At 35.0% G+C, this 26,043-nt stretch overlaps 1 protein-coding gene across 4 annotated transcripts in view; it reads left to right on the top strand.

Annotated features, from left to right (window-relative positions):
• The window catches only part of ITSN1 (intersectin 1), a 136,858-nt gene that overhangs the window by 69,467 nt on the left and 41,348 nt on the right, over positions 1-26,043 (top strand). For 3 of the 4 annotated variants that reach the window (XM_085297743.1, XM_085297740.1, XM_085297741.1), the window contains 7 exons: positions 7,650-7,774; positions 12,320-12,549; positions 13,964-14,085; positions 20,937-21,181; positions 22,827-22,986; positions 23,888-24,093; positions 25,159-25,241. In XM_085297743.1, the coding sequence (XP_085153869.1) occupies positions 7,650-7,774; positions 12,320-12,549; positions 13,964-14,085; positions 20,937-21,181; positions 22,827-22,986; positions 23,888-24,093; positions 25,159-25,241 (1,171 nt within the window). The remainder of the gene's footprint in view (positions 1-7,649; positions 7,775-12,319; positions 12,550-13,963; positions 14,086-20,936; positions 21,182-22,826; positions 22,987-23,887; positions 24,094-25,158; positions 25,242-26,043) is intronic. The other variant, XM_085297742.1, reaches the window with a different exon arrangement.

Below are 26,043 nucleotides of genomic sequence, written 5' to 3'. Positions count from 1 at the left end.
GCAGTGCTTAATAGGAGGATCACTTTGTGATGCTGTATGTTAGTGTTTCTGCCTTGCTGCAGCTTTCTTGCTTGCTGGAAGAGATGAGCTTAAGAAGAGGAAAAGCAAGTTAGTGGGACAATTGCACTATTGAAACAGAGATGGGAGCTTAATTCAGCAAGACTTGTAACTTCTTTCTACAACTTCACTAGACTTGCAAGATATATTTGGTGGGGGACCTGATTTTTTTTGTTATTAGACTTAAATGTCAACTTGCTGCCTTTTCTTGGATTCAACATACTAATAGAATTGTTCTAGTACTCTCGCTAGCAGAGAAACCGCTTAGATGTTTTGTATGCAGCAGTGATTTGATGGCCTTCGTTCTTGTGGAGGGAGCTCTCGGAACACCCTGAATGTGAGATCTTAMGCACAGAACAAGTTGAAAGTTTTCTGGAGGTCCTCTTAGTCTTTAGGGTTTTGTGTGCAGTGGAAGCTATATTTTCGTACTAARTCAGAACACTCCTGTTTCTTATATAGTGATACTGCTGAAGTCAAAGTGGTCTGAACTTGAATAGTTCTCAGAATGTTTTAACCTAAACAGTCAAAAGTCTTTGASAACTTTTTGGTTGTCACTGGCAGTTGCCAGTGGAAAGATGGCTCCGATATTTGAATTTGATAGACAATTACTTATATATAATTGCCAAATAAATAATTTCCCTAGTTGACAGAGGAATTTTTTGTTTGTTTATTAGTAACTGGTAACATAGTCACCAGTTACRTAATGTAAATGCAGCAGGTTCTTTTTATGCTACAATACTTTTCAATTTATATAATTATAAGTCAACTCTATGATGTTGACAATTAAATAGAAAACTTTTTCAAATAAATGTATCAAAACTACTACCATGTCTGAGTTTTAAATATTATAAAGGCTTGTTATCTTGTAAAGATGGGGAATATGTGAAAACTTACACATATTTTTTTAAAACCTGATTTTATTCTTTCRGTACGGTTAAAACTCCATTTTTAATCGATGCACTTCCTAATTTGGCTTGGAGGTTTAAAACTGATTGGCTTTTTCTGTGATGAGCTACTCTTCCTTTGTGCTCTAGTACACTAAGAGAGATGTGTATTTGGTGAGGTGGCTTTTAGGACAGCAGCACCCTATTTAGCACTGCCTCGTGCAGCTTTCGTACACTGTCAAATGTCAAGTTGCCTCATTTTTTATAACATAATGTCTGAACTAGAGGCAGAATGATGTGGCACAGCTACTGTTTGAGAATTGCCAGAAAAAGAAGCATGTCTAAATACTGTTTTATGTACGTATCATCTTGTAGCATTTTGCAAATATTTCCTACTGGGAGAGAAATACATATTTAATTAGCTAAAATGCGTATTTTAATAGAAARTAAAACTAAAACTGCAAATATATAAGCCTCTGCTCTCTGACCACAAGGTATATGCCAAAGTATTTTACTAGTTTTCATGAAATTCTTAAAACACAGCCAAGCTGACAGCAACATTAAATGATAACATTTGATCATCAATATTGAGGTTTATCCTGTATCCTTTTGACTATAAACATCTATTGCCTTTAATTTTGCAGAACTAGATTTCTAATTGTTTCTCTTGAAACAGACTGCACTTGATCTACTGATAGTAGATACAAAACTATGCTGAGATAACTTTCAGTACAAGATAAAATGAGCAATTTCACTAGTATCTAGTGTTCATTTTTGCATAAGATGCAGATTTCTTTATTGAATGTCTGTAGAGCTACAACCACATGGGTTGAGGGAGAAACTGGTAGGACGTAGCAGTCAAACACCACTATGCCTTTAGCTTAAAGCTAAAATGCTTTATTGGAAAAGTGTACTTTTTGGCAAAGAAACACATATTCTGGCTAGCTTCCAACTGGACAGACATCCTTTTAAATCAGATTGAGACATTTTAACAAAGAAAAGTAGTAGTGTTGTGGGTTGTGCTGTGTTTGGCTATAGAATAAGTGACCAAGTCTTTAACAAGGTTGAAAATCAGCCACTTATTTTTATGCTTAAATTTGGTTCAGTGAGTCTAGATTTAGATATTCTTTAAAAATCCTAGCCTAGAAATCTAACTCTTAATATTGATACAGATATTAGTAAAATGTAATGGACTCTTGTTTATTTCCTTTGCTTCATAAAATAATTTTTTGAAATAGCAATTTTTGTATTAGATTTTCTGTTTGTATAATTCTACTATAATTTAGCTTTATAAATTCTTTCTAAATTCAGTTTAAATTTACATTTAAGTTTTACAAAGATCAGCCATTAAACTATGTCAGATAAAGCAATTAAAATAATTCTTAATACAGTTCTTGTCTCCAAAGATCAAACAACCATTTAATATTACGTAGAAGAATCACATATTTAGGGCTTATTTGTGTTAACACGCAGGAGAAAACCACTGAAGTGCGGTAGCAGAAACRTGTTAATGTTGCTGAGAAGCTATTCTCAGTGCCTGGAAGAAGTGGTGAACATMCAGATTCAAGTTCTTAAAAATGTTTTACATTTTGTTTCATGTTGCAGTTGTTGTCAGTCCCTGTCTGGTCAGTGTGCACTGGACAAGTCTTGCATATGAATGCCTGTTTACATTTGAGCATTTCTTTCTTCCAGTCAGTGGCAATGGAAGATGCAATGCTGCAGTGCCTGGCAGTTCTCCTGGGCTGCGTCAACTACTTAGACTCCTTTCTAAAGGTCTCCATGCCATACTCAGGCAGTACACCACTATCAATCTGAGTGATGAACCTCCTCCAGTTATGTGCTTCACTTTACCATAAACAGATGAGTGTGCAGTGTTTAACTAAGTTAGTATTTAGTAAGAGGTGCTAGCACTAAAACATAGCAAAGATAAGAGTATGTAATTTGATTCTTTGTCTAATCCTTAATGCGTAGATGAGGAGCATGGCTTGAATTACAACCTCGGCAAGGTAGTAGTTAGTAACTTCTTTTGCGTATCTGACATGTTAAGATTTTAAGTTAATTGCCTATTTTTGGTCATGATGTTCAGAATTTTTAAACAGAAAACATTTTTATATTAAGTATTCCTACAGAGCAGCGCAAATTTGTGATTCTGGGTATGAGAGAGATGGCAATACGTTCCCTTATCAAATCCCAAACTGGATCAAATCAACTGTAATATGGGGTGAGAGGAGGAACTGACTCTGTCAAGGACCAAACAGGGAGTTTGAGAGTTGAGGAGTGGGTTAGAAGAGCATTGCTGCGGGAAAGCCTCAGTGAGCACAGAACTGTAGGGTTCTTTTCCCTGGAATCAAATGCTCTGGTTTACCTCAAGGGGAGAACTGATGATGGAATGTAATTGGGATGTAATTCTTGAATAGTGTCCTAAACTCTCTCATCTTYTGGTCAAAAGGCAAAATCTGTGTTTAAACCATTATATTACAACAAGTCCAAGTTTTCATAGCAATATGACTTGGCTGTATGAGGTGAATATTACTCTGCTATATGAAATCCATGTTTTAATTCATATTAAATACTTTGTGAGTGCCTAAATGTGGCTATTATAATACCTAAAAATTACTTCTGTACTTATTGGTCTGTTTGAATGAWGTAGAAAGGTAATAGTTTTTTTCTGCTTTTGGGGTAAGATGTGCCTTGTCCCGTACACCACAAATTAACAAAGTGTTGTTATGTCTTTGGAGTTAAAATACACAATTTGCAAATGTACAACTTTGAGTTGCTTGTCTTTGTAACAGGTGAGCGTAGGATTGTGCTGAGTTTCATTCTGTTGACTGTTGAAGTGTTACTATAATTTTGTTCAACTGGTGTCCTATAGCACTGTGGGAGATCCTTTTCTCTCCCTCATCCTCTCACTGGTAGCTGGCAAARGAACAGAGATCTGTTGCAGAATGCTGATCAGATCTTTTTTTTTTCCCTCATAGCTGATACAAAGAAGGGTGTCTATTCCATTTTTATCTCCAAAACTGTTCCATCCAGTGCTAGCTGTATAAACTAGCTTGGATTTTCTGAACTGTTTTAGGTATGTCACTCTGCAAAATCTCCTCATAAAATAAGGAACTAGCACGTTGGCTTAGTGGGGAGGAAGTAATGTACTGAAATGTCTATGGAAAACTTTATTAATTAWAAAATTGTCCCCTTGATGTCCTAAACTTAACATATGGATAATGGWGCAAAATAAGCAAACAAAACTGTTTAGCTGTTTGGACCGGAATTCAAATGTTGGCGACTGTGATGCAGCAGTTAATAATCAGGCTGCATATGCTCAGTATGCAAAGCTGCTTTCTTCAGACAGGCATGGAAACAGTGCTCGTAGCTAGAACATCCACYGCTGTGTATTTTGGGGGTGAAAGTGGCATACGTCTTCTGCTTAGCAGCGAGATGTCTAAGCTGTAATTAAAATGTAAAGTCTGGACTAGCCTTGGAGTTGGACTTTTAGTGGAAGTAAAATAATGTCTGGTGCACAGATGTCTTGCAAGTTTTGACTTGCTTTTATGGATTTGAGAATTAGGGATGGTTTTGTGAAGAGGAAAAAAACAGTATTTGAAGTTAGAGTCCTCCTGAGTCTGAGTATGGAAGGACTGATCTTTCTTTCTACAGATTACTCTTTAATAAGAAATTTGTAATCTAACCTCAGATACTTGCATTTGGCTTGTCTTATTTAAAGCTTTTGGAGTTTTGCCATATTTTGGGTTTTTGCTTGTTTTAATTCTGATGGCCTTAATACTCTTGAGGATTTTAGTTCCACTTTCTTTGCCTAGAGATTATTCCTATTTAACTACTCAAATGCTGGAATGAATGGGATAGAAATGTAAAGGGGAAGAAAAAGTGCACACCTGGAAAGCACTGTTATCTAAATAGCTTAGAATTTTGCAAGTAGCAACAGATTATTTTTGATGTTCCCTTATTAAAAATACCTGACTATCTCAGATCTTTCTGTTTAATAGCAACTGTAGTTTGCTTTTGTCTCATAGGCTAGAACTTAAGATATTGCTCAGAAACTTAGGCCTTGTGGCATACAAAATTAAATGATAGAAGAGGGAATGAATATGAAGGAAAAGTAGAGAAGGCAGAGCAACAAAGGATGGGTAAGTTGAAGCCAGCACTAARGCTTAACTGAATTTAGGAGTCAAAAATTCACCAGTGCTTTGAATGGCAGTGTTTTTACTCAGAAAAGAGAAACAACTTATTAAAATGGTTAATACTACTCAAGATATTTGGTGTTTCACAGCAGTAGTATTTTGAGCTTCAGGAGCTTTGCACATGCTTAATTTTGTGCATTTGGAGATCTTTTTAAGCTACAGAAATTCATAACACTGTTGGCCAGGTGGGAATCTGCTTTCATTTGTGCCATTTTCTAATCTCTGTCCTTTTAGGTGAATGCTTGTAAATTATTGTATTGCTGATGTTTTTATGGTTGTATGGATATATTTCTCCTTTGTACCTGCATGTGTTTTTTGATACAAATAAGAATTCGGGTGATCATTTAGGGAAGGTTGTGTTTGGATTCCCACAAAGAAGTTCATTTGAAATGAGGGTCAAGTTCTTTGTGCCTCAATACATTACAAGGGTGACAACATTAAAAAAACCTGAATTAGTTATGTAGAGCTATTGAAAAGGGCCACCTGAGTTAGGGCTCCGGCAATGTAGAGTTTAACCATAGGCTGCCTCTAGCTCTAGAKGCAGTTGATCAGCTGTGTTCACTGTAGTCTCCTGAAACCTTGTTCTCAGTGTTTTTTACGGGCTAAGAACCCATGATGTTGAAGATTGCTAACACTTTTTTTTTCCTTTTTTTTTCTTTTTAAGTAATCCTTTCCCTAGTCCAAAATCAGGCTATGCATGAATGTTCATAACCATGTGCACTCAGGGTTTGAAAATTTTCCCAAAGGCGCTATCCTGCCTGCATAATTATGGAGGTTTTGMAAAAAAAAGTTTATTTTACATTCTGTAATATCTATTCGAAATTCTAAGAATCTGCTAAGCTTGAATGTGACTCTGGAAAATAACTACGGTCATAAAATGTGGTATTGCCCAAATTATCTCAATATTTCAGTGAGCTTTGTAGTTCTTAGCAAAGTAGTAGTAGTAAAAACTTATATAAAAACTGATTATCTCTGTAGCAATGTTGAATTTAGTTTTCATTAAAGATAAAATTGATAATCATTAGTAAAAGAAGACTGAGAGCTARGACAGTAGGTTCAATTTAACTTTTTCTAAAATTCCATCCATTTATCTGTGTTTTTAATACATGCAAAGGTCATGTGCTACTCCTTTTCATTATGTAGCTATTTTGACATTAGCTTAAAATCTAGTGTTGCCTGGTGTGCAGTTTGAAGCACTAATGCATGCATATATTTCACTAACAAAAATTTTCAGATACATGCAAATCCAATCTGTAATTAAAAAGAAATTAAATTATAACTCTTACGAAACTATAGCTAAAAAGTTACTAATAATGTTGTCAAATTAGCTTATTAAAACTTTTCTCATTTTGCCCCCTGAATCACTTTTACTATTTAGTTCTCCTCTTTGCTGCTGTTATGCAGTTTTCTTTATTTCGATCAATGCATGACAATGGTTGTATGAAAATTTTATCTGTCAAATTTACCAGATAACGAGTTTCCGAGAAAGTATTGTAATGTAGGAATAATACTTAAAAGATTAACTATTTCAATACCTGAGTGAATTAAGATGGATTTTTTCTTAATGTTTATCTAAATAAAACCTATCTGGTATTATCTCATAATATATTTCAATAAAATTAGTTGTTACTAAGATATGAATTTGGTCACAAATTCCTGCTACAGACTTTTACTGAATATTTTTGCGTGCACAATATTTTCATCAAACTCGTGTGTGTGTGTGGGGGGGGGGCTCTTTTCAATGAAAAATTTGAATTTTAAGTAAATTATCCTTTTTTTCTTAAAACATTAAGGAGTTTAGACTCAAAATTCTAGGTTATACAAGAAGATTCAGGATAAAGTTTATATTTATGTTAATATTTGGTATTCTTTTGGAAAAAATCATGAGAAAAGGTAGTATTTTTATTATATTTTTATGTTCTAAGTATTTCAAGCTAATTAGAGCAAAACTAGAACTTTTGTATGGATGAATGCTGTCTGTGCAACAAATTCATCCCAAAGACATTACTTAAGAAGTTCAATCTTCTGAGTATAAAACAATCTTGAAGATTCTTTTGCAGTTTATTTGACAAGAAAACTGCCATTAACTTCAAAATAAAAACAATAAAAAGAGTTGCTAATATGAGCAGCTCTGAGGCTACGTTCTTTTTTTTTTTTTTTTTTTTTTTTTTAATAAGTGGATTCCAGCAGGCAGGAAACAAATTACCATTTAAGTGGCTGTTCAAATGAAATTTTGTCAAACTTTAAAAGAAAGTCGTATTTTTAAAAGTCTTACTTGTTTCTTAAGTCATTAACCTTTCAAGTAATATGAGTAGAAATAGGTACACAGTAAGTGGTTTAGAGAGCTTTAAAATCTATCTTAAGTATCTGCTCTAGCATTTTGTAATATTGAAAGTTTGAACAGAGATTTCCAAGCATTTGTGAGTTTTATTATTTCACGATGAAATAAAAGGGGCCATTTGTTATGATTCAGGTAGTATATGGTTACAAGTATTTTACTTTTTTTATCTAGGAGCTGAGAGAAATACATAACAAACAACAACTACAGAAACAAAAAAATTTGGAAGCTGAGAGACTGAAGCAGAAGGAACAAGAAAGGAAGACAGTAGAACTGGAAAAGCAAAAAGAAGCTCAAAGGTAACAAACTACTCTAGTTTAAGCTGTCATTTTGGAGGTACTGGAGTGCAAAGTGTTTTGCAAGCAAGTATAATATGTTGCATTCCCAGAAACATAATCTGATCTCAAATAATATGTCACTAAATGAGAAGAATATCTAAGACTGGGACCAGGTTCAGTTTAGTGCAGATGACCTCTTTTGAAATTGGAGGAATCTCTTGATTTATCTTTGAGTGAAAAGTGTGTTGTGGACATGGGGACATCTTTCTGCAATCTCCACCATCAATGATGTGCACAGACGCTTACAAATTTCAGCAGAGCTACCTGAATGCATAGTCTGCTTCTAAACCTAGAGATGTTCTTGAACAGAGTAGTACGTACTATCTTTTTATATTAAAGCAAAATACAGAGCTGACATGTTTTTGCTACACATTGGGGAATTTATTTTTCAGGTGTATATCTATTATAAGAAATTTTGTTATAAGATATGAATGGCATGTAGGCTAGCAACTAGTTCTCTTCTGATATCATTTAGCTGTAGCTTTTTGCTTTAAGTAAAGTTGTAAAGTTGTGGTGTTTTTATACTCTTGATCTGGACAAGTGTTTGTCACAGAATCACAGAACAGTTGAGGTTGGATGGGACGTCTGGAGATAATCTAGTCCAGTCCCCTGCTCAAGCAGGGTCAGCTATAGCACTTTGCCCAGGATCTTGTCCAGATGGCTTTTGTGCATCTGCAAGCATGGAGACTCCACAGCCTCTTTGGGCAACCAGTTCCAGTGCTCTGTTACTCTCACAGTGAAGAAGTTTGTCCTTACATTCAGACAGAGCTTCCTGTGTTTCAGTTTGTGCCTGTTGCTTCTCATCCTGTCACTGGGCACAACTGGAAAGAATCTGGCCCTATTCAGTTTACACTCTCCCTTCAGATATTTAAACATATGGATCAAATCCCCTCTAAGTCTTCTCTTTTCCGGACTGAACAGTCTCAGCTCTCTGTCTTTCCTCATATGTGAGATGCTCTTGTTCTTTCACTATCTTTTTGGCCCTTCACTGGACTCACTGCAGCGTGTCCCAGTCTCTTATACTGGGGAGCCCAGAACTGGACACAGCACCCCAAATCTGGCTTCACCAGAGCTGAATAGAAGGTTAGAGTTTCTCCCTGTGACCTGCTGGCAAARCTCTTTCTAATGCAACCAACCCAGGATACCATTGGCCTTGGCCACAAGGGCACATTGTTGGTTCATGGTCAGCTTGTTGTCCACCAGGACCCCCAAGTCCTTCTCCACAGAGCTGCTCTCCAGCAGGTCAGCCCTCAACTTGTACTGGTGCATGGGGTTATTCCTCCTGGATCTAGGACCCTTCATTTGCCTTTGTTGAACTTCATGAGGTTACTCTCTGCCCATCTCTCCAGCCTGTCCAGGTCCCTCTGAGTGATAGCACAGCCCTCGGGTGTATCAGCCACTCCTCCCTGTTTGGTATCATCAGCAAACTTGCTGAGGAGGCACTCTGTCTCCTCATCCAGGCCATTGATGAATAAGTTGAACAAGACTGGACTTAGTACTGACCCCTGTGGGGCAGCACTGTCTACAGGCTTCCAGCCAGACTTTGTGTCACTGATCACAACCCTCTAAGGTCTGCTATTCAGACAGTTTACAGTCTACTTCACTGTCTCCTCATCTAGCCTGTAGATGAAAACAAAGGCCCTTGAACCAAGGGTCTTAAATTGCTGGTTACAGCATTACATAGACTATGATCTCAAGCAAATTGATATAATTACTTTCTGAGTCAAATTTTTACATTTCAAGCAAAACCAGAACAAGCATCTCAATGAAAACCTTATCTTCAAACAGAAATCCTACACCTAGAAAGTAGGTAAGTTTAGATAAATTTTATGTAAAGTCTGTGCCTCTAAAATTCTTAAACATCAGCTTCAGAAAAATTCCTAGCAACAAAAGCACCTTTCTGTGATGAAGGAAGGACTACACTGAATATGATAATTATGTTGGAACTTTCCACAAAACTGAGAAGGCTGCTGAGGTACTGGGAATAGGAACATTAAAATACTCCATGTCAGAATATTTTAAAATACTCTATTTTCTTCCAAAAAGGATTCAAAGAACACTTTTCTGCCATGGAAAATTTCATGTCTGACTTTTTGTGCTAGATGAGCATTCAGACATCATTAGTAATGCAAAACTTCATGCAGCCCAGATGTTCAAGCTTCTAGGTGACTGTAATTGCCATACTTGATAATGAGCAGTCTACCAATCTTACTGATTTTTAATAGCCACCTAAATGAACCAGGTAAATGAGTAATACCTCATAACCTCAATATTGCCCTGTAATATTTATGAAAATATACWGTATTTTAATATTTCTGGTGACAGGAAAGAAAAAAAATAATCTAAAATTATAAACATGTGCACTTTAACCTTTGGTTTAAAGAATAGACACATTTAGTTTATACTGAGAACCATATAAACAATATTTTATTGGTAGTTATGTATTGAGTTGTGCATGTAACTTAATTGAGGAAGCAAATATACATATTTACATATTTGAGAACCATTGAGGTCTTTTTGAACATCTTAAATCGTGCGGAGTTGTGTGGTTGGGGGAGTCAGAAATCCATAGGAAAAAGAATAACATTTGAGTAAAATGAGCTTCCTCTCAGCCTTTGAGATAAGAACTGCCTGAGTGGTATGATGTGGCTGGTGAAAGAAAAAAGGAAGTTAAAAAAGTGGAAACAAATATAGGTAAATCCCAGATTAGAGGTCATAGTCCACAATAATTACCACTTCAGAAGTCTTAAAATAATGAAAAGACTCTCAAGTCTCCTGTTCCTACCCCCAAGCTGCGGAGCTCACAACTAGGCTTTTGTTTTTTCAGTTTCTGTCTCTTCTTATTCCCTTCCTCATCTTCAACTTCAGCTGTATGTAATATTAGCTTGTATAACAGTCAATGAAGAAAATTCTACAGCTTGCATGGAAGAATGCCTCCCCTCGCCCCATCCAATAAAACCTAATACATTTCATCTGCTCTTCTCACTCCAGCAGTTGGCTAACTTGGCTTGTCATGTGGGAAGACTTAATCATTCTCCTGGAAACATAATTAAAAACTCAGCTTACCCTCTAAAGCCTGTCTGAGCAAACTCAGCAATGTAAGACACTGCTAAAGTCAAGAGAATTTGAGCTGTGCATATGCATTTGGTGCAGCCTCAGTGTTACAACAAAACTGCTGAATAATTGGCTCTGAATATTTTGTAAGTGAACACATAAAGGACAAATTCAGTGTTTGAAAGAAGAGGCTGGCAGAGCAGAGAATTTAATAAATTAATTTAAATAACTTTACACTGAAGGCCAAAAAGTCTATCAATAATTCATAGAGGAGGAGGTAATATCGTTCCCACTCATTAGTGTCTTTGCCTGTATTCATGGTGTATTGGTGCACAATATTTAAATGGTATCAGTGATTTTATTTAAGACCAAAGATTTTTTGAGTTTATAAGCAGCTGCCATCTTACCCAGCCATTGTTACTGGGTACCTTCAGATCTCCTAGGAAATATTCCTGTGAACTGAAAACTTACACTGGCAGAAGATGAGACTTTGCTGTCTGGTGCCAGCGCAGTGTTTGGAAAGTGCGTTTTTGTCCTTAGGGAATTTAGGGTTTCTTCACACCATTTTTTGGCCAGGAATCTTTACTGTCCTTGAAAAAAATACATGCTATTCAGTAGGCCAAGTCTGTACTGACTGGCTTGTCATGTGTTCTTCGCTTATTTTGAAAGTATGAAAAGAGTATGGATGTGGAACGGGTCATGAAACAAAATGGTAGACATGTGCTCTACATCTGTAGACTGTCTTTAGGTACAAAATGTTTCTTGAAGAATATCCTTATTCTTTTTTTCTTCCTTCTCCTCTTCTGTGGGGAGAAGGGACTTGTTAAATTTTACAGTTGGGAATGTGAAATTTCTTGAATAGTTCTGTGAGGATGCTGATAAATGTTTACTTCTTGTCCTACAAAATAGTGTTAGATGTTTTTCTCTTCTTAAAGTCACCTCCAAAACATAACTAGTGTATTATTCCTTTCTTTATGCTAGGCAGCTCTTTTAGAGTTCTGTGGAATCTTACTGTAAAGGCACAGACTTCCTATGTCAGTTTAGAATAATTTTAGAGATAGTATTTAAATGTACAGATAAAGCAACTCAAGGTAAGAGTCCTGCACCTAGTAGCAGATTACACAGTAGTATCATTCTCTCACTTGTCTGAGAATCACTGCTCTTTATGAATACCTATGCAGTTGTAGCAGATCTTTCAGAACGTTTCTGCTTTGTTCTATAAAAGAACAAAGATCACTTACAGATTTCTGAAGACACCTGTAAGAATCTGTATTTCTCAAGAAAGATTTCTTAAGGATTTTTTCTTAAGAAAATGCTACAGGGTGGTTGATAACTCACTATATGACAGAAGTCTTGGAGAGTATACTGCATGCTGTGGATCATACACAAGGCAGCTAATTTTAATGGTCTTTCGTTTGACTGGCTTTAAAAAAGAAATTAATTGTCCAACAGGCGAATCCAGGAGAGGGATAAACAGCGGCTTGATAGAATGCAACAAGAAGAGGAGCTTCAGCGGCAAAAAAAAACTCAGGAAGATGAAAAGCAAAAAAGGGAAGAAATAACCAAGAAGAAGGAAAGTGAGGATAAGGGGAAACAGGAAATGCAAGAAAAACTGAGTAAGCTTTTCCAACCACATCAAGAGCCAATCAAGCCAGCTGTCCATGCTCCTTGGTCAAATGCAGGTAGAGGAAAAAGTCAGGAAATGCTGTTGCATGTGCCTCTTGAACAAATCTTTCCTCTACTTTGCCTTTTTATTTAATTCAAAAATGTATTATGTTTCAAAAGTGGAGTGCTAGTTTTACTGAAGTAAATCAGATGTTTAATGTTTAAGTTCTAGACTCCAAACAGCTGATCTCTTTTAGGTTTCATTATTCTTTCTGAAAATATAGTATTCGGCAGAGGGAGTAAAGCATAGTTGATGAGAATCATAGTGCAAGCTGAAGAGAAAATACTAGCTCTAAGATAGCGTAAGATCTTAATGTAAGATGTCAAAAATTACTTAGGTGCTTCTAATTGCAGTTATGCTGTTTTGCAATACATGCTTTGGGTTTCTTTAGARTAGTAGCAGTGTGTCATTTAGTTACTCTTTCCCTCTCTCCCTTCACCATGCATGTTGTTTACTGAACAAATGGCATGAAGTCTATGATTTAATCTCCTTTCTTCTGTGCACATGATCACTTTCAGCTGACAGCTTCTCTTCTGCATTATGACCTGATTTTTTGTCCTCACTGGAAGTAACTGAGTCATGGTTCCTTCTTAAGTGACTTGGATATGTACATAAGAAGTAACTGACTGGGAATGTAATGTTTGCTTACATAGTCGAAGGATTACATAAAGGAGAAATGATCTTTTATCTCTTTAGCGCTAGTCTAGAGGTGACTTACTCTATTATATCTCCTTGCTATGTTTTACTTGTGCAGAGTAGCAGAGGGCACTTTTATGATGGAACAGGCAAAATAGCAAGTATGTTATACAGTGCTATTTAGCTTATATCTTTTTTTTTCTTTTTCTTTTCTTTTTTTCCTGTATTCTTTTCACTAGTAACATGTCTTTAACCCAAGCATGTGATTTTTAAAACACCATCTGTAAGTGACCTCTTTTCAGCTAATCCGTGTATTAGGATGTTTTGAAGCCTCTGTTTCGGAAGTATAGTATGGCTGCAAATGAAGCAGCTATATAAGYAGGCTGTAAAAGTTTTGGGGATACCTTTGAAATATGCAAAAGCATCACTACTTGAATTGAATCTGTGGCTTATTGATCGGACGTAACCTACAAAATTGCTGAAATATTTGAAAAACTATATATGCTGCATCATAAGTACAAGAATATTTCTACCAAAATATTTGTATGTATCATGAAATTTAAAATATAGTAGTATTTTATATAGGTGATGTTTAGAAGAGAAAATAATAAGAAAATTCTGTTTTAAGTCATTCATTTGCATATTTCACCTCGTGTGATAGGGGAATAATGCACTTCCTATGGGCAATATAAGGGTTATTTTTTGTTTTTGTTTTTCACATCATTTTTCCAGCATTTATAAATATTATGTTTTGATATTTTTTTTTGTATATGTGTTTTTTTTTCTTTGCTCAGAAAAAGCTCCTTTAAGCATTTCTGCTCAGGAGGATGTAAAAATAGTGTATTATAGAGCATTGTATCCTTTTGAATCAAGAAGCCATGATGAAATCACTATTCAGCCTGGCGACATAGTCATGGTAAGAAGGGATTGTGATATTACTTGGAAAAAATTACTTAGGCTTTTACACTTGTGCAGTTGAAATTACATATGGCAAGTATTTTTTACAAACTTGTGAAAAATATTTCAATATATACTGAAACACACAGGATGTGATATAACATATTAATGTTATAATAATGGATAACTTCTTAGAGTTCACCATATTGTAAAGTTTAAACATCATCTATGAGCAGGTTGTATCTAATATAATGAGTTGTGTGCCTCTCTGAGGTGTATGGTGTTTGCAAAGATTCCTAAACAAAAATTATCTCAATGAGAGAGTTTTTGTCCTTCAAAGTAGCTAGGGGATATTGTTACTGTTATTTTTTAATAAGAGAGTGGCTGCTATGTGTTAAATTAAAAGCTGGCTTTGATAAATAAAATATGTTTTTATAAGAAATTTACCYTTTTATAACAGTAATATGGGAGCAGTGTTTTAATTTTTATTTTTGAAAAACATTTAATTTTGAAAATTGCTATTATTAAGAGAATGTGATATCTAGTGTAATACCACATGAAATAATTACGCTAAACTAGGAGATGGCTACACTTTTGTCAGATCACATAAGCATTAACATAGTCTTTGTATTGTGGTGATACTTCTCCATTAGTGTTAGAAATTTTTACAATTTTTTGTGACAGTTTTTGACATAATGAGCTAGTATAATTGTAACTTTGAATTGTTTGCATGATAATTTGTTCTGKTCTTGTTATTTTCCTTTTTTAACTACTTAAAAACAGCCAGCTCTTTTGTGAGGTAGTTTTCCATTTATTTTAAAAGAGGAGATAAAGTAGAGAAAATGTCATTTCCTAAAAATGGAAACTTGAGAACCTAAAAATTTGGCTGTAGATGTGCTGCTGGAGAAGCATTGAGAAGCATTTTCCTTCTTYTTTAATAGAGGATGTTACTGGGAGATGTCTATCTAATGCGTTGTGTTAATCTTCAAATTCTCTAAAGCTATTTTTCTTTTGTGCCTAAATATCTCTAAAATTATAGCTTCTGATGTTAATGACTGCAGTTATTAAATGTATTTTTAATATTAATAAGTTGCTAGCATGCTCTTAACATTCATAAGTCTTTTCATAATAAAAATTCCTAGTGTAAAYATGAAATGATATCCTGTTCTCTTGTGGAAAAGTTTATTCATTGTAGTGTTCTACTCAACAAAATATATTTTATGAGCTTTTGCAGTTTAATGAGTTTAGACAAAATTTACTGAGGATGGATTTTGGAAAAAATACACTTTGTAGCCTATCATAACTTTTAATGGAATCTATTCAAAAAAAAAAGGAAAAAAAAAAAAGCAGCATGTTTTCTGGGGGAACTGAGCTTACATCTCTCAGCCTTTTTTAAATTATTATTAAATTGGCTGTGTCACAACAAAGTGTTTGTGGCATTAGAATCTGCTTGTGAAAATAATAAAGTGAATTTTGGATTAGTAGCACCACTGAATGACTCAGGAAAAGGCCCAATCCCATCCTGATTAATAAAATGTGTTGTTACTCTTCGTCAGGAAATAGTATTGGTCGGTCGTCTGTTAAATTAGAGAGGATATAGGCACATTGGTCTCCTTAGGCTATTGAAAAGTTCTGTATCTTGTTTTCTTAGAGAATAGATTGTAGGCTAGGTATATAAGTAAACATTGATTTTTTTGAGGAAGAGCGATCACCGTTAAGTACACTCGCAAGGAAATAACAAAYTTTTTTTTGACAAAAATACATGATTTTAAGGAGCGCTTGATGCATTTTAAATAAAGTTCATCCAAGTCTTCCTGTATGTTAGTTTGGACTTTAGTTTAAGTTAACACTAGAAAAAAATATTCCCTGGCTCTCATTTTTTAAAAATTTATTTAACTTACTTTTTGACCATAATCGAACCTGATGACTGATTTTTGTGGGCTTTATCTCCTTGTCTGTAGTAATAACTTAAATGAGCTACTCTTAGAAAAGCTAACATAAGTAAGACACTTTTGTGAAATGTGTTGTAATTCTGCCTTGCTTTAAATCATTGCTTTCCTGATGGAGGTTAAAAGGGAATGGGTAAGTGTGCTATATGACTGTTAGGAAGTCTATGCAACCTATTCATTTTTATAAATACAGATTTTGTTACCATGTAGTTTGTTTTTGAATTTACCTAGGGTAAACTTAACAAACTTACATTGTCAAAAGTAATTTAAGTGGAACAGACAAGAACTTACTTTTGATAATGAGTATTTGGACTTCTAAACTCTTATCTGTCCTTAAATGTTTGTCTTGTCATGTGCTTCTGAAAGGTGCAAGTCAGTTACGTTTTTTGAAAAATAATTATTTGCAAGCTTACATGTTAAAACTATATATCTAATTTCTCATTTATGACATAAATGCAACTCTAGTTAAGCTGATTTGTACAGTTAGGAGTTTACAATGTGCAGCAAAATAAATATTTTTTAGCGTAACTGTGTTCCAACATCGGTAAATGTAGTGCTTGTGCATTTTAACACTGTTACATGGCTTTGTCCATAGAGGCTTGTGAAAACCTATTCTGTAATCATATAGCTATAAAGGAGATACTACCCAAGCTGTAACTGCTATCAGTAGAGGATCCAGCTGAAAAACAAATCCATTGTGTATGTGTAAACCCAGGCCTAAATCCTGGATTTAAATAGGACTGCAAAATTCATGATGTTGGAAGGACTTGTGCCTTAATAGCTGTATAGCTTGTAAATAGTTTTTGTCAATGGAGTGATAGTTTTACACTGTGCATTAATCTTGAGGACCATCTTGATGGAGACGGGAGGGAGGATGAGGTTTATTTAGGAAGGAAAAGTATTTGTAAAAGCATACATGAGGATGGCTTTCTTCTGCTTTACTTTCAGATAAATGTGTTTTTTTAAGTATTTTGGATAGTGGTTAGAGAGTGATGTGGCATGGGCTGTACTTTTTTTTAGTTCTTCTGCTTTTTTTAAGTAAAGGATTTTTTTATATTTTATCTTAACTTGAATTTCTACTTTCTGTTTTTCTTGCCTTTGCATGTACTTTAAAGTTCTCCCCCTGTGAGCCGGATTGATTTATAACCCCAACTATAACTTAACCAAACTTTTGCGTGCGAACCAAAATACTCTGAGCCGAGAAAGCCATGCCTGGTCCAGAGCTCTGCCCATTCAAGAACTTAAGTTTCTGTTATGTGTATGAATATATGTGTACAGTGTATGGGATTCTTTTCCTTTGGATGGTTCTCTTACAAAACGAGTCCTACTGGCATTTGCTGCTGTTAAGCTCCATCTTGAAGTAACTGAATAGATTCTGTTGTTACTAAACAGCTTTTTATATAATTCAGCTTGTTTAGATAGAGTAAGTCAGTGARCTGCAATTGAATTATTGAATTAGGGAACTGTACTGACTCTGGTAGCAGAACATCACTTAAACGGGGAGTTCATAAAAGAAGCTTAAGTGAGAGGTCTAAAACAATTTCATAATGACAGTTTGTTGTCAGTTTTGTTGGTTGTCGATTGTGAAAGTTAGAATTACTGTTCTTTGTATTAGGCACATAGAAAGCCTTGTTGTGTTGGATTCTGCGTAGGCGTAAACAACATATGGCCTCTGGCTTGCCGGGGAGCTTATATTCAGCACGGCAATAGGAATTCCAGGAGTCTCAGAATATCTAGATCAAAAGTAAAATAGAATTAAAATGATGATTTAATGGATAGATAGTTGAACAAAAGAGAACTGTGGTACTCCGTTTAGCCTTGATTAAATACTTTTCTGAGAGTATTAGTGTTTGTCTTTACAAGGAGAACAAATTTTTACTGTAAAACAGAGCTGCTCTTTCTATGTACTTGCACTACTAGTGATACACAAGCCAGGAATAGGCCTCTGCAAAGCCAACATCTCTATCAGCAGAGGTGCTGGCAGCGGCAGCAGTAGGTGCAGTTAAGAGTTGTATTGCTGTTGCGCTGATGTCACTTGTTGCGTCCTGCTGCTAGAAGTAAATGTGTAAGCTGCGGCTCTAAAGTAAGGTTGAATAAACAAAAGGAAGCACACACACTGTAGTTTGGGTTTTAGACATTTTAATGGCTAGCTGTGGTTTGGAAAAAATAATCTGGGAAAATGTTTCTCATGGGGACACTGGAGAAGTATTGAATTTTTTTTATTTTTTTTTTACATGTAAGAAATAAGAAAATTAGACATGTAAAAAGCAAAAATTAGAACAAATGAATTTTACAAAGGTTCAAAGGAACTTATGTATGGTTCTGGTACTCTCCTACAAAAATATATAAATCATATTTTATGTGAATAACTGAGAAACAAAATTCATTAACTATGAAATTAGTATTTTAAAAAGTCTTTTCATGATCATAGGGTGTTTCTAGAAAAAGTAATTTGATTGAAGAAGCATAAATTTATTCAGCCTAATTTGCTGTTTTAGGACATCCATAAACATAGGAATGTCTTCTAAGGAGACATTAATTGTTATTTTAAAAAATCTCCTTGGTGGATTTTTTTTTTAACCTGTTTGTAGAAAAAATTTCTTCTAAAAAATCAGTTGTTCTTGTATTATTGGGATTCATTTCAAAGAGATCCTTTCCAGAACATCACAGTAACAGGTTTTTGACCTTCTAGTGCTGCTGTTTTGTATGTTAGTGATTCTAGTTACTACCTGAGCAGCTTAATGAGAGTTWAAAAAAAAAAATGTGAATAGGTTTTGATTTTTCAACTTTAAGTCAGGTGCTGATACTCCATTTTTCCTTCTCTGCCCCAAGATTCACCCTCTGCTGTGACCTTCCATCGCTCATACTGCTGCTTTAACAGTCCCATTCAGTGCTGCAGTGGAAATTTTGCTCTGCACTGCAGTAAAACCACATTGAACTGGTCAAGCATGCAGGCCATTTATTTCTGTTTTGCTTGGAGTTAATAGGGACAGAGACAGAAGATAGAGTGAACAAAAAGCAGAAATAATGGATTTCTTTGCGCCAAAGGTAGGCTGTAGTAGGCAGTGAAAGGGCCAAAGGCGGCAGCGCAGTCTGCCTGCAGTTCCACTGAGCAGCCCGGGGACAGAGGCAGAAGCTTTACTGCTTCAGGGTGGGTCGCTCCTATGCAAAAGACTGTTCCCAGCCTTACTCCAGAGCAACTGGGTTGCAGCATAGCCACAGATGATTTTTTTTACTGCATTTTTTTTCCTCCAAGCGAGCAGCTGATCAGGTTATATTTTGTGAAAATTGATCGAATGAGTTCATAGGTGTGTTTACAACTGTGAAAACAGTAGTTTCAAGACACTACTGTATGCTATTGCTGTATAATGTTATAYGCTGAAACCTCCCACAGCTGAAAAGGACACTATTTCCAGTTCCTTATCTTATTAAGCACACAGTTACCAACAAGTCTCTGTGCTGATAAGTGATTTTAATGAAATAGTGTCAGGCAATTTCAAATTTTAAAATTAAGCATTTCTTACTGACTACTGTTATCTGCAGCAATCAGCTCTTGAGTTATGCTGTCATTTGAAGCTCTTACGTATTTTTAAATGCCAACTGCTACTGGCCTAAATTAATGAGAGAGAGATTTTTGACAGACTGACCACTGTGGCTTATCATTGCTGGCCTGGTTTTACTGCTGTCTTGAACAGTRCTGGGAAATATACAGCCAATCTACAGGCATGCGCAGCAGACTCCTGTACAGAGTATGTATTATTTGTAAGTCAAAGATGCAARCTTTATCAATGTATAAAGGGCTTGCTTGAAAACTCAGTTTCTTTTGGAGTATCAAAGAGATTAGATAAGGTGGAGTAAGTAGATAAAACAGCTTGCCACAGAACTTACCATAATTATTATGTAAAGCAATTAATGCCTTTTTTCTTTTCAAAAGCTTTTGCAACTTTCAGGTGTGGCCTTTTCAGTATTTAGACACCATATTGATTCACAAGTCASAAGGCATAGCAACAGTGAATTATTTTTTCTTCTGCAATTCCTGCTGGATGCGGGAATGTTACTGTGTCACTTTTGTGACTTACAAACTCAGGCCGTAGACTGTCAGTAGAGCTGGGTGGGAGAACAAATGTGTGAAATGTTTAAGAGGCAAATGAGKAAATAAGAAATTTGCAAAATCATAGTTTATCAAGCTCATGTTAATCAACATGCAGGAATTAAAATACAACAGCAAAAATAACTGTTTCATTTTGTCATTTATGGCTTGTCAAAGTATTAGAGTGAGGGTAAGAGGTAGAAACACAGAGRTCTGCAAACTTACATACAAAAACTTACCATAGAATTGTTTTGTRTAAGTATGTTAGCATATATGTGAATTTTGTTTTGGTTTGTTCTGTGGGTGTTGATCTTAATACACTGTGCTTTTTGTTCTATTTTTCTGCAAAAGGAAATCTAGGAAAACTTATTTAAAAACTGTACTTTGCATTAAACCAGAAATATCAATATTTAGTGGATTTCTTGAGAACTAGTATCTCCAAGTCTGCTGCACTATGACAGCAACTGTTTAAATACCCATTCTTGGCTTATGCGTTAAGACTTAACGCATAATTTAACTTAAAATTTTTTCTTCTGCATCAAGAAGATCTTTGGTTTGAAAAAAAGAATGAATTGAAAAAGCAGCATTGTGCTGCAAAATTTTCTCTCAACTTATAATATGCTATAGCAGGAATTGCCCACAGCATAATCTTCCAAAGACAAATTTAATAGTAATAACAAAATTCTACCCACATGGATTTTGTATTTATTAGAATGGTGCAATTTCTCTGTGACTAGAGAAAGTTAAATACTGTGAGTGAGATGGGTTTTAAAGTAAAAATTCCATTTATATGTTATGTTTTTTAAACCTTGTAACTTACTGCATCTACAGGTGGATGAAAGCCAGACTGGAGAACCAGGGTGGCTTGGTGGAGAATTGAAAGGAAAAACTGGATGGTTCCCTGCAAACTATGCAGAGAAAATACCTGAAAATGAAGTTCCAGCTTCTGTAAAACCAGCAGTTGAGGCTGCTGCTGCACCTAAAGTTTCTGTGCATGAAACCGCCACATCACTAGCAACTCCTACTTCTACAGATTGTACTGCAACTGCCAATAACTGGGCAGACTTCAGTTCAACGTATGTTTGGGTGGTGATTATCACCTTAAATGTGGTGAAGTCTTTTATAATCAGTTTGTCTGTGGTTAAAGTTTATTCTATGTACTTCTCTTTTGAGATAAGAAGCTGGCAAGTGTATGAAGGTTGCAAAATAAAAATACCGTGTTTGACGTAAAAATTTTTTTTTGTAGTAAACACTTAAAATTGCAGTTTTGTAGAATTTGAACCATACTTCCATTATATCCTCCTTAGCAATTTAGARGGAAACATCACAAATGGCAGATATCCCTAACTGAAAATAGTGACATTATGGTGGAAATCCTTAGATGTTCACCTTCCTTCTCTTAGATTAGTTGATACCAACTCTTATCGAGGGTTTCCAACTTGGTTTATGTAAATGATAGTGGCAGTTAAAGATGCTTTATTAATTTCCTTTCTCAACATTAATAAGAGTGATGCAAGCAGACACATAGTAAACTTCCCAGATAACTTTTTAACTCAGGTTAATGCTCTATACAGGATCGATCAACCCTAAGGAGATGCGGTTGGGTACGTAATTGCCTCTTTGGTCGTGTGATATGTGTTTAGAAATAAAAACCTAAAGATCTTATTGCAATATTACAGTACAAATGTAGAGTACATATAATATGTTCTGTTTTAAAGTTTTCATCAAATATGTTGCAAWAGCTCTACCAGTCATTTAAACTTGTTCTGTTTGACTACAAACAGTACTTTTTCTTGGGCAATGGGGATGGAGGAATAAAAYTAAATCTTGAGCTACCTGGAGAGGACTGGTACTTAATGGGTTTGTTGTTTTGAATAAACAGACTTATGGCAAAGCTGTTTTTGCCCAATGTACATAATACATGCTTTCATGCTTTTGATAAAAATTGCTATTCAGTTTCAATATGAAGTGAATCTCAGAACATTTATATTAATTACAATGGCTTGGAATGACAGGGCTCAGGGCTGGTTGTGGCGTTTGGGCACTCTTGCGTTCCCAGTGGGCGACARTTGATTATTACAACTGATGGGGTGTCAAGCAGGCAGAGGAAACATAGATTTAAGAGAGGTGCTTTGTTTACACTCCTAGAACKTGGGGGATTTTTAAAAATTTAAATGAGTATTTTGAGGCAAAGATGAAGATTGTGAGATTTATTAGGCATTGTAAAGGACAAGAAATAACATACAAAGAATAAAAGGTAGCATGAATCTCAAAAGGTTAAAAGAAGCCAGTAGGAAAYAATTTCAAGCAAAAGAAAATGTGTAGATTTGAATAGTGAAAATGAGAAGCAGCAGGAACATAGTGATTTTTTTTTTTTTAGTTACCTGTTTTCACTGAGCATAGTATAGACTGCATTAGTTTTAGTTTTATTGAATTGGGGCACARTTAAAGGATGAAATTAAATTACAGGAACAGATGGCCTTAATAAGCAAGGACTAGCAGCTGTATTTAGAATTTGCCTTTTTAAGATAAAACTATTGTAACTCCATATTTGATTACACTACTTTCACCTAAGAGATAAGATACTAATAACTCATAGAATATTCAATTAGGGGAAATTAGCTTGGAATGTAGAGTTTTTTTCTGCACAGTCTTTCCATACAAGTATTATTTTTATTCACTTCAAGACAGTAAGAATACTTGTTGTTCTGTTATTTTCAGATGGCCAACAAATACTAGTGAGAAACCAGAGACTGATAACTGGGATGCCTGGGCAGCCCAGCCATCTTTGACTGTCCCCAGCGCAGGGCAGCTGCGGCAGAGATCAGCGTTTACTCCTGCCACCGTTACAGGATCATCTCCCTCTCCTGTCTTGGGTCAGGTGAGCAGCTATGTTTATTAAACTGTTCTGATCCGGAATTAACTTCTGCTAAATGCAATGTGAATGATGACCATTCCTTAAAATAGCCCCCCTAGGACAGGTAAATTATTTCACTTTGGATTGATGAAAAGCTGGGGTTATGACCATTTGGAAAACCTGTGACGGATATTAACATGAAGAATTTTCTGTTCTTCTGCTATTCTGTGCTGGCTTGTTTAGACTAGGGTGGCATAGTCTCCTCAGTGTTTCAGCAGGGTACCAGTTCTGGGTCACTTTCTTGGGGCTTTACTGAATCCTGTGACAACAACCTGTAATCCAAAGTGAATTGAGCAGTGGCGCTTATGGGATTAAGTGACATAGCATTGGCAAAGCTTCAGGTCAGATGGATTCAGCCCATCTGTTAAGGCATTCTCTTTTCCTCAGTTGAACAATATATAGTTCTTGTAAGCTAATGTGTTGTTTTAAAAAGTGCTAAATACCTTAGTGTTTTGGAACAAAACAAAAAAAATGGAATGTAGAATGAATAACTTGTGGTARAAGTGTAATTTTCCATAAATCTCCTTTAAGCCCTGCCAAAATGCCTTCATCAAGTTTGGTTATATATATATGTCAAACCAATTGTAAAACTATATTTAACTTGTTTTCTTTTTAAAAAAGATAATCTGGCATTGCATTACTTACCTGTTAATGAATAAAAATTCATTAAAAAGTCTGTAAACACTGCTCATTTAACTTTTTATTTTTAATTGATATAATTGGCTTTATATATTTGAGAAAGAAGTCTCTGTATTTTGTGTCTATATAGTGCATAGTGTAAGAACAAAATTCCTTAAGCAGCCTCCTTTATGAAAGGTGGTACATGACTGACTTCTCCCTCTTTTTTAAAAAAAAATTGCTTTAGGGTGAGAAAGTGGAGGGGCTTCAAGCACAGGCTTTGTATCCTTGGAGAGCAAAGAAAGACAACCACCTTAATTTCAACAAAAATGATATCATCACAGTTTTGGAGCAGCAAGATATGTGGTGGTTTGGAGAGGTTCAAGGACAAAAAGGATGGTTTCCTAAATCGTATGTGAAACTTATTTCAGGCCCCATTAGGAAGTCAACAAGGTATTTTATTGGCTTTTACTTTACTTCTATACTGTGATGCTTAAATAAGAAGAGTTGCATACTTGAATTTTAAAGTTTAAAATTTACTCTGCAGAATTATTTTGTTTATTTTGTGTTGGGGGGGTTGATTTTCAACCCTAAAAATTCAGTTTGAGAATATGAAAGCCAATCAGTTCTCCCTGGGCCATGCATCCCTGACAAAAGATCTCGAGCTCGATAAACAATTCTACTGATTAATAAATGATAAATAAAGTCTGACTTGTTCTCTTGCAGCTATTTAGGTAAACGTAAATAAAGCTAATTAGCAATTTCTTATTTAGGTTGGTAAGGTAAGTTTAAACATACAAACTGTTTTTGCTCTTAAGGAACAGAATAACTGATTAAGGTGGTCTGTTTAATGTAGATAATGCAGAAAAAATGTTGCTAGAAGAATGAAAGTTATAGATCAAATGTAAATAAGAGAATAGAACTAAAATGAAAGGGAAAATATGATCAGAGATGCAAATGCATTATAGTTGCCTGTAGCTACACTTAAATCTACACTTGTAGATCTGGAACATGTTTACTAAAAGTATGGAGAAGATGTGGAGAGTGGAGATATTGCAGGCTGATAAATGAAGCTTGTACATATCTTAATGTCATGTGACTTGCAACTGAAAAATTAATCTTTCTGGATTTTATGAATTACAGTCTTAGCTTATTTTTCCCCAGAATAAAAAGATATAACTCAAAACTTAACCAATTATCATTATTTTTGGAAGATGTAGCAATTGAAATTTGATTCTATGTAATGCGAAAACATCATTAACATTAATAATACAAATGACAATGAATTTTAAATATTTTTCTAAGAGAGAAGAGGAAATGTAGCAACTTGTGCATTTAATGCTGTTACCTAATTTTAGCCATTACTATTCTGTGGTGCTTAAAAGCTTTAATTTGCATGTTTACCATCTCTTCTTTTAAATTTAGAGAATAGCTTATGGATATGCATYTTTTGTTTTAAAATATAATACACATTTTCTGAAGAGATATTTCTTAAATAACTTTTATTCTCTTCTAAAGCATGGATTCTGGTTCTTCAGATAGTCCCGCTAGTCTGAAAAGGGTAGCATCACCAGCAACAAAACAAGCTATGTCAGGTGAAGGTAAGTATTCAAACTGAGTGGCATTAATAGTATTTTACTGTTTAATTCAATGAAATAGATTTGTTTAATATTAGAAACAAACAAATTTGTTCTGGATCTGATCTGGAATCAGATTTTAGTATTTTAAGATCAGACCAGTTAAATTTGGAGCACAAATCTAATTTGTCTGTAGAAGGGTCTAAAATGATTGTAGTAATAATTTGAATATGTTTGGTGTATAGAACAAATAATTTATACCATTTAAATATCTCTTGTAGTTTATATTGTTCCRTGTATAAATATTTTAGTAAAATACTTGGTCAAAAATTCTTTTACATAGTGTCAAATAAGCATAAGTATATGTGTACTTCATTATGGCAAGAATTTTTAACGGTCTAAATTCCCCTCTAAACTCCTTTGCAGTGTTTCTTTAAAGCTCTCTATAACTAATAGTAATTTTCTGAATTGAGTATTGTAACTCTCATGCTCAAAGCTAKCCCTCATTTTTAAAGATGGAGCTTGGGGCACAGACAGGTATTTATCAGGCTTCTGAAAGATTTTTAAAAACTTGCATTCCTGGTTGCCACTGCCCTTCAGCTAGAGATCAATACCACTGCGCAAGGCTATGTTAACTGTCTGGGCACTTTTAATCCACTTCAACGCAGTGTCAGCTAKGTTAATTTCAATCACAGTCAGAGTAAATCAGTGAATCTAAATATAATTTAAAAATGAATTTTTTCATATAATCTCTATGGAACACTACTTTTTTTTTTTAACTACAGTTCTAAATATGATTTTAAGTGGAAAAGTCAATTTGGTTGCT

This window comes from Rhea americana, unplaced genomic scaffold, assembly GCF_003343005.1.
Source record: "Rhea americana isolate MKP2758 unplaced genomic scaffold, rheAme1 scaffold_130, whole genome shotgun sequence".
In the NCBI taxonomy this organism is placed as follows: Eukaryota; Metazoa; Chordata; class Aves; order Rheiformes; family Rheidae; genus Rhea; species Rhea americana.
The sequence above is the reverse complement of the archived record's forward strand: the minus strand, read 5'-3'. Positions and strand labels throughout refer to the sequence as shown.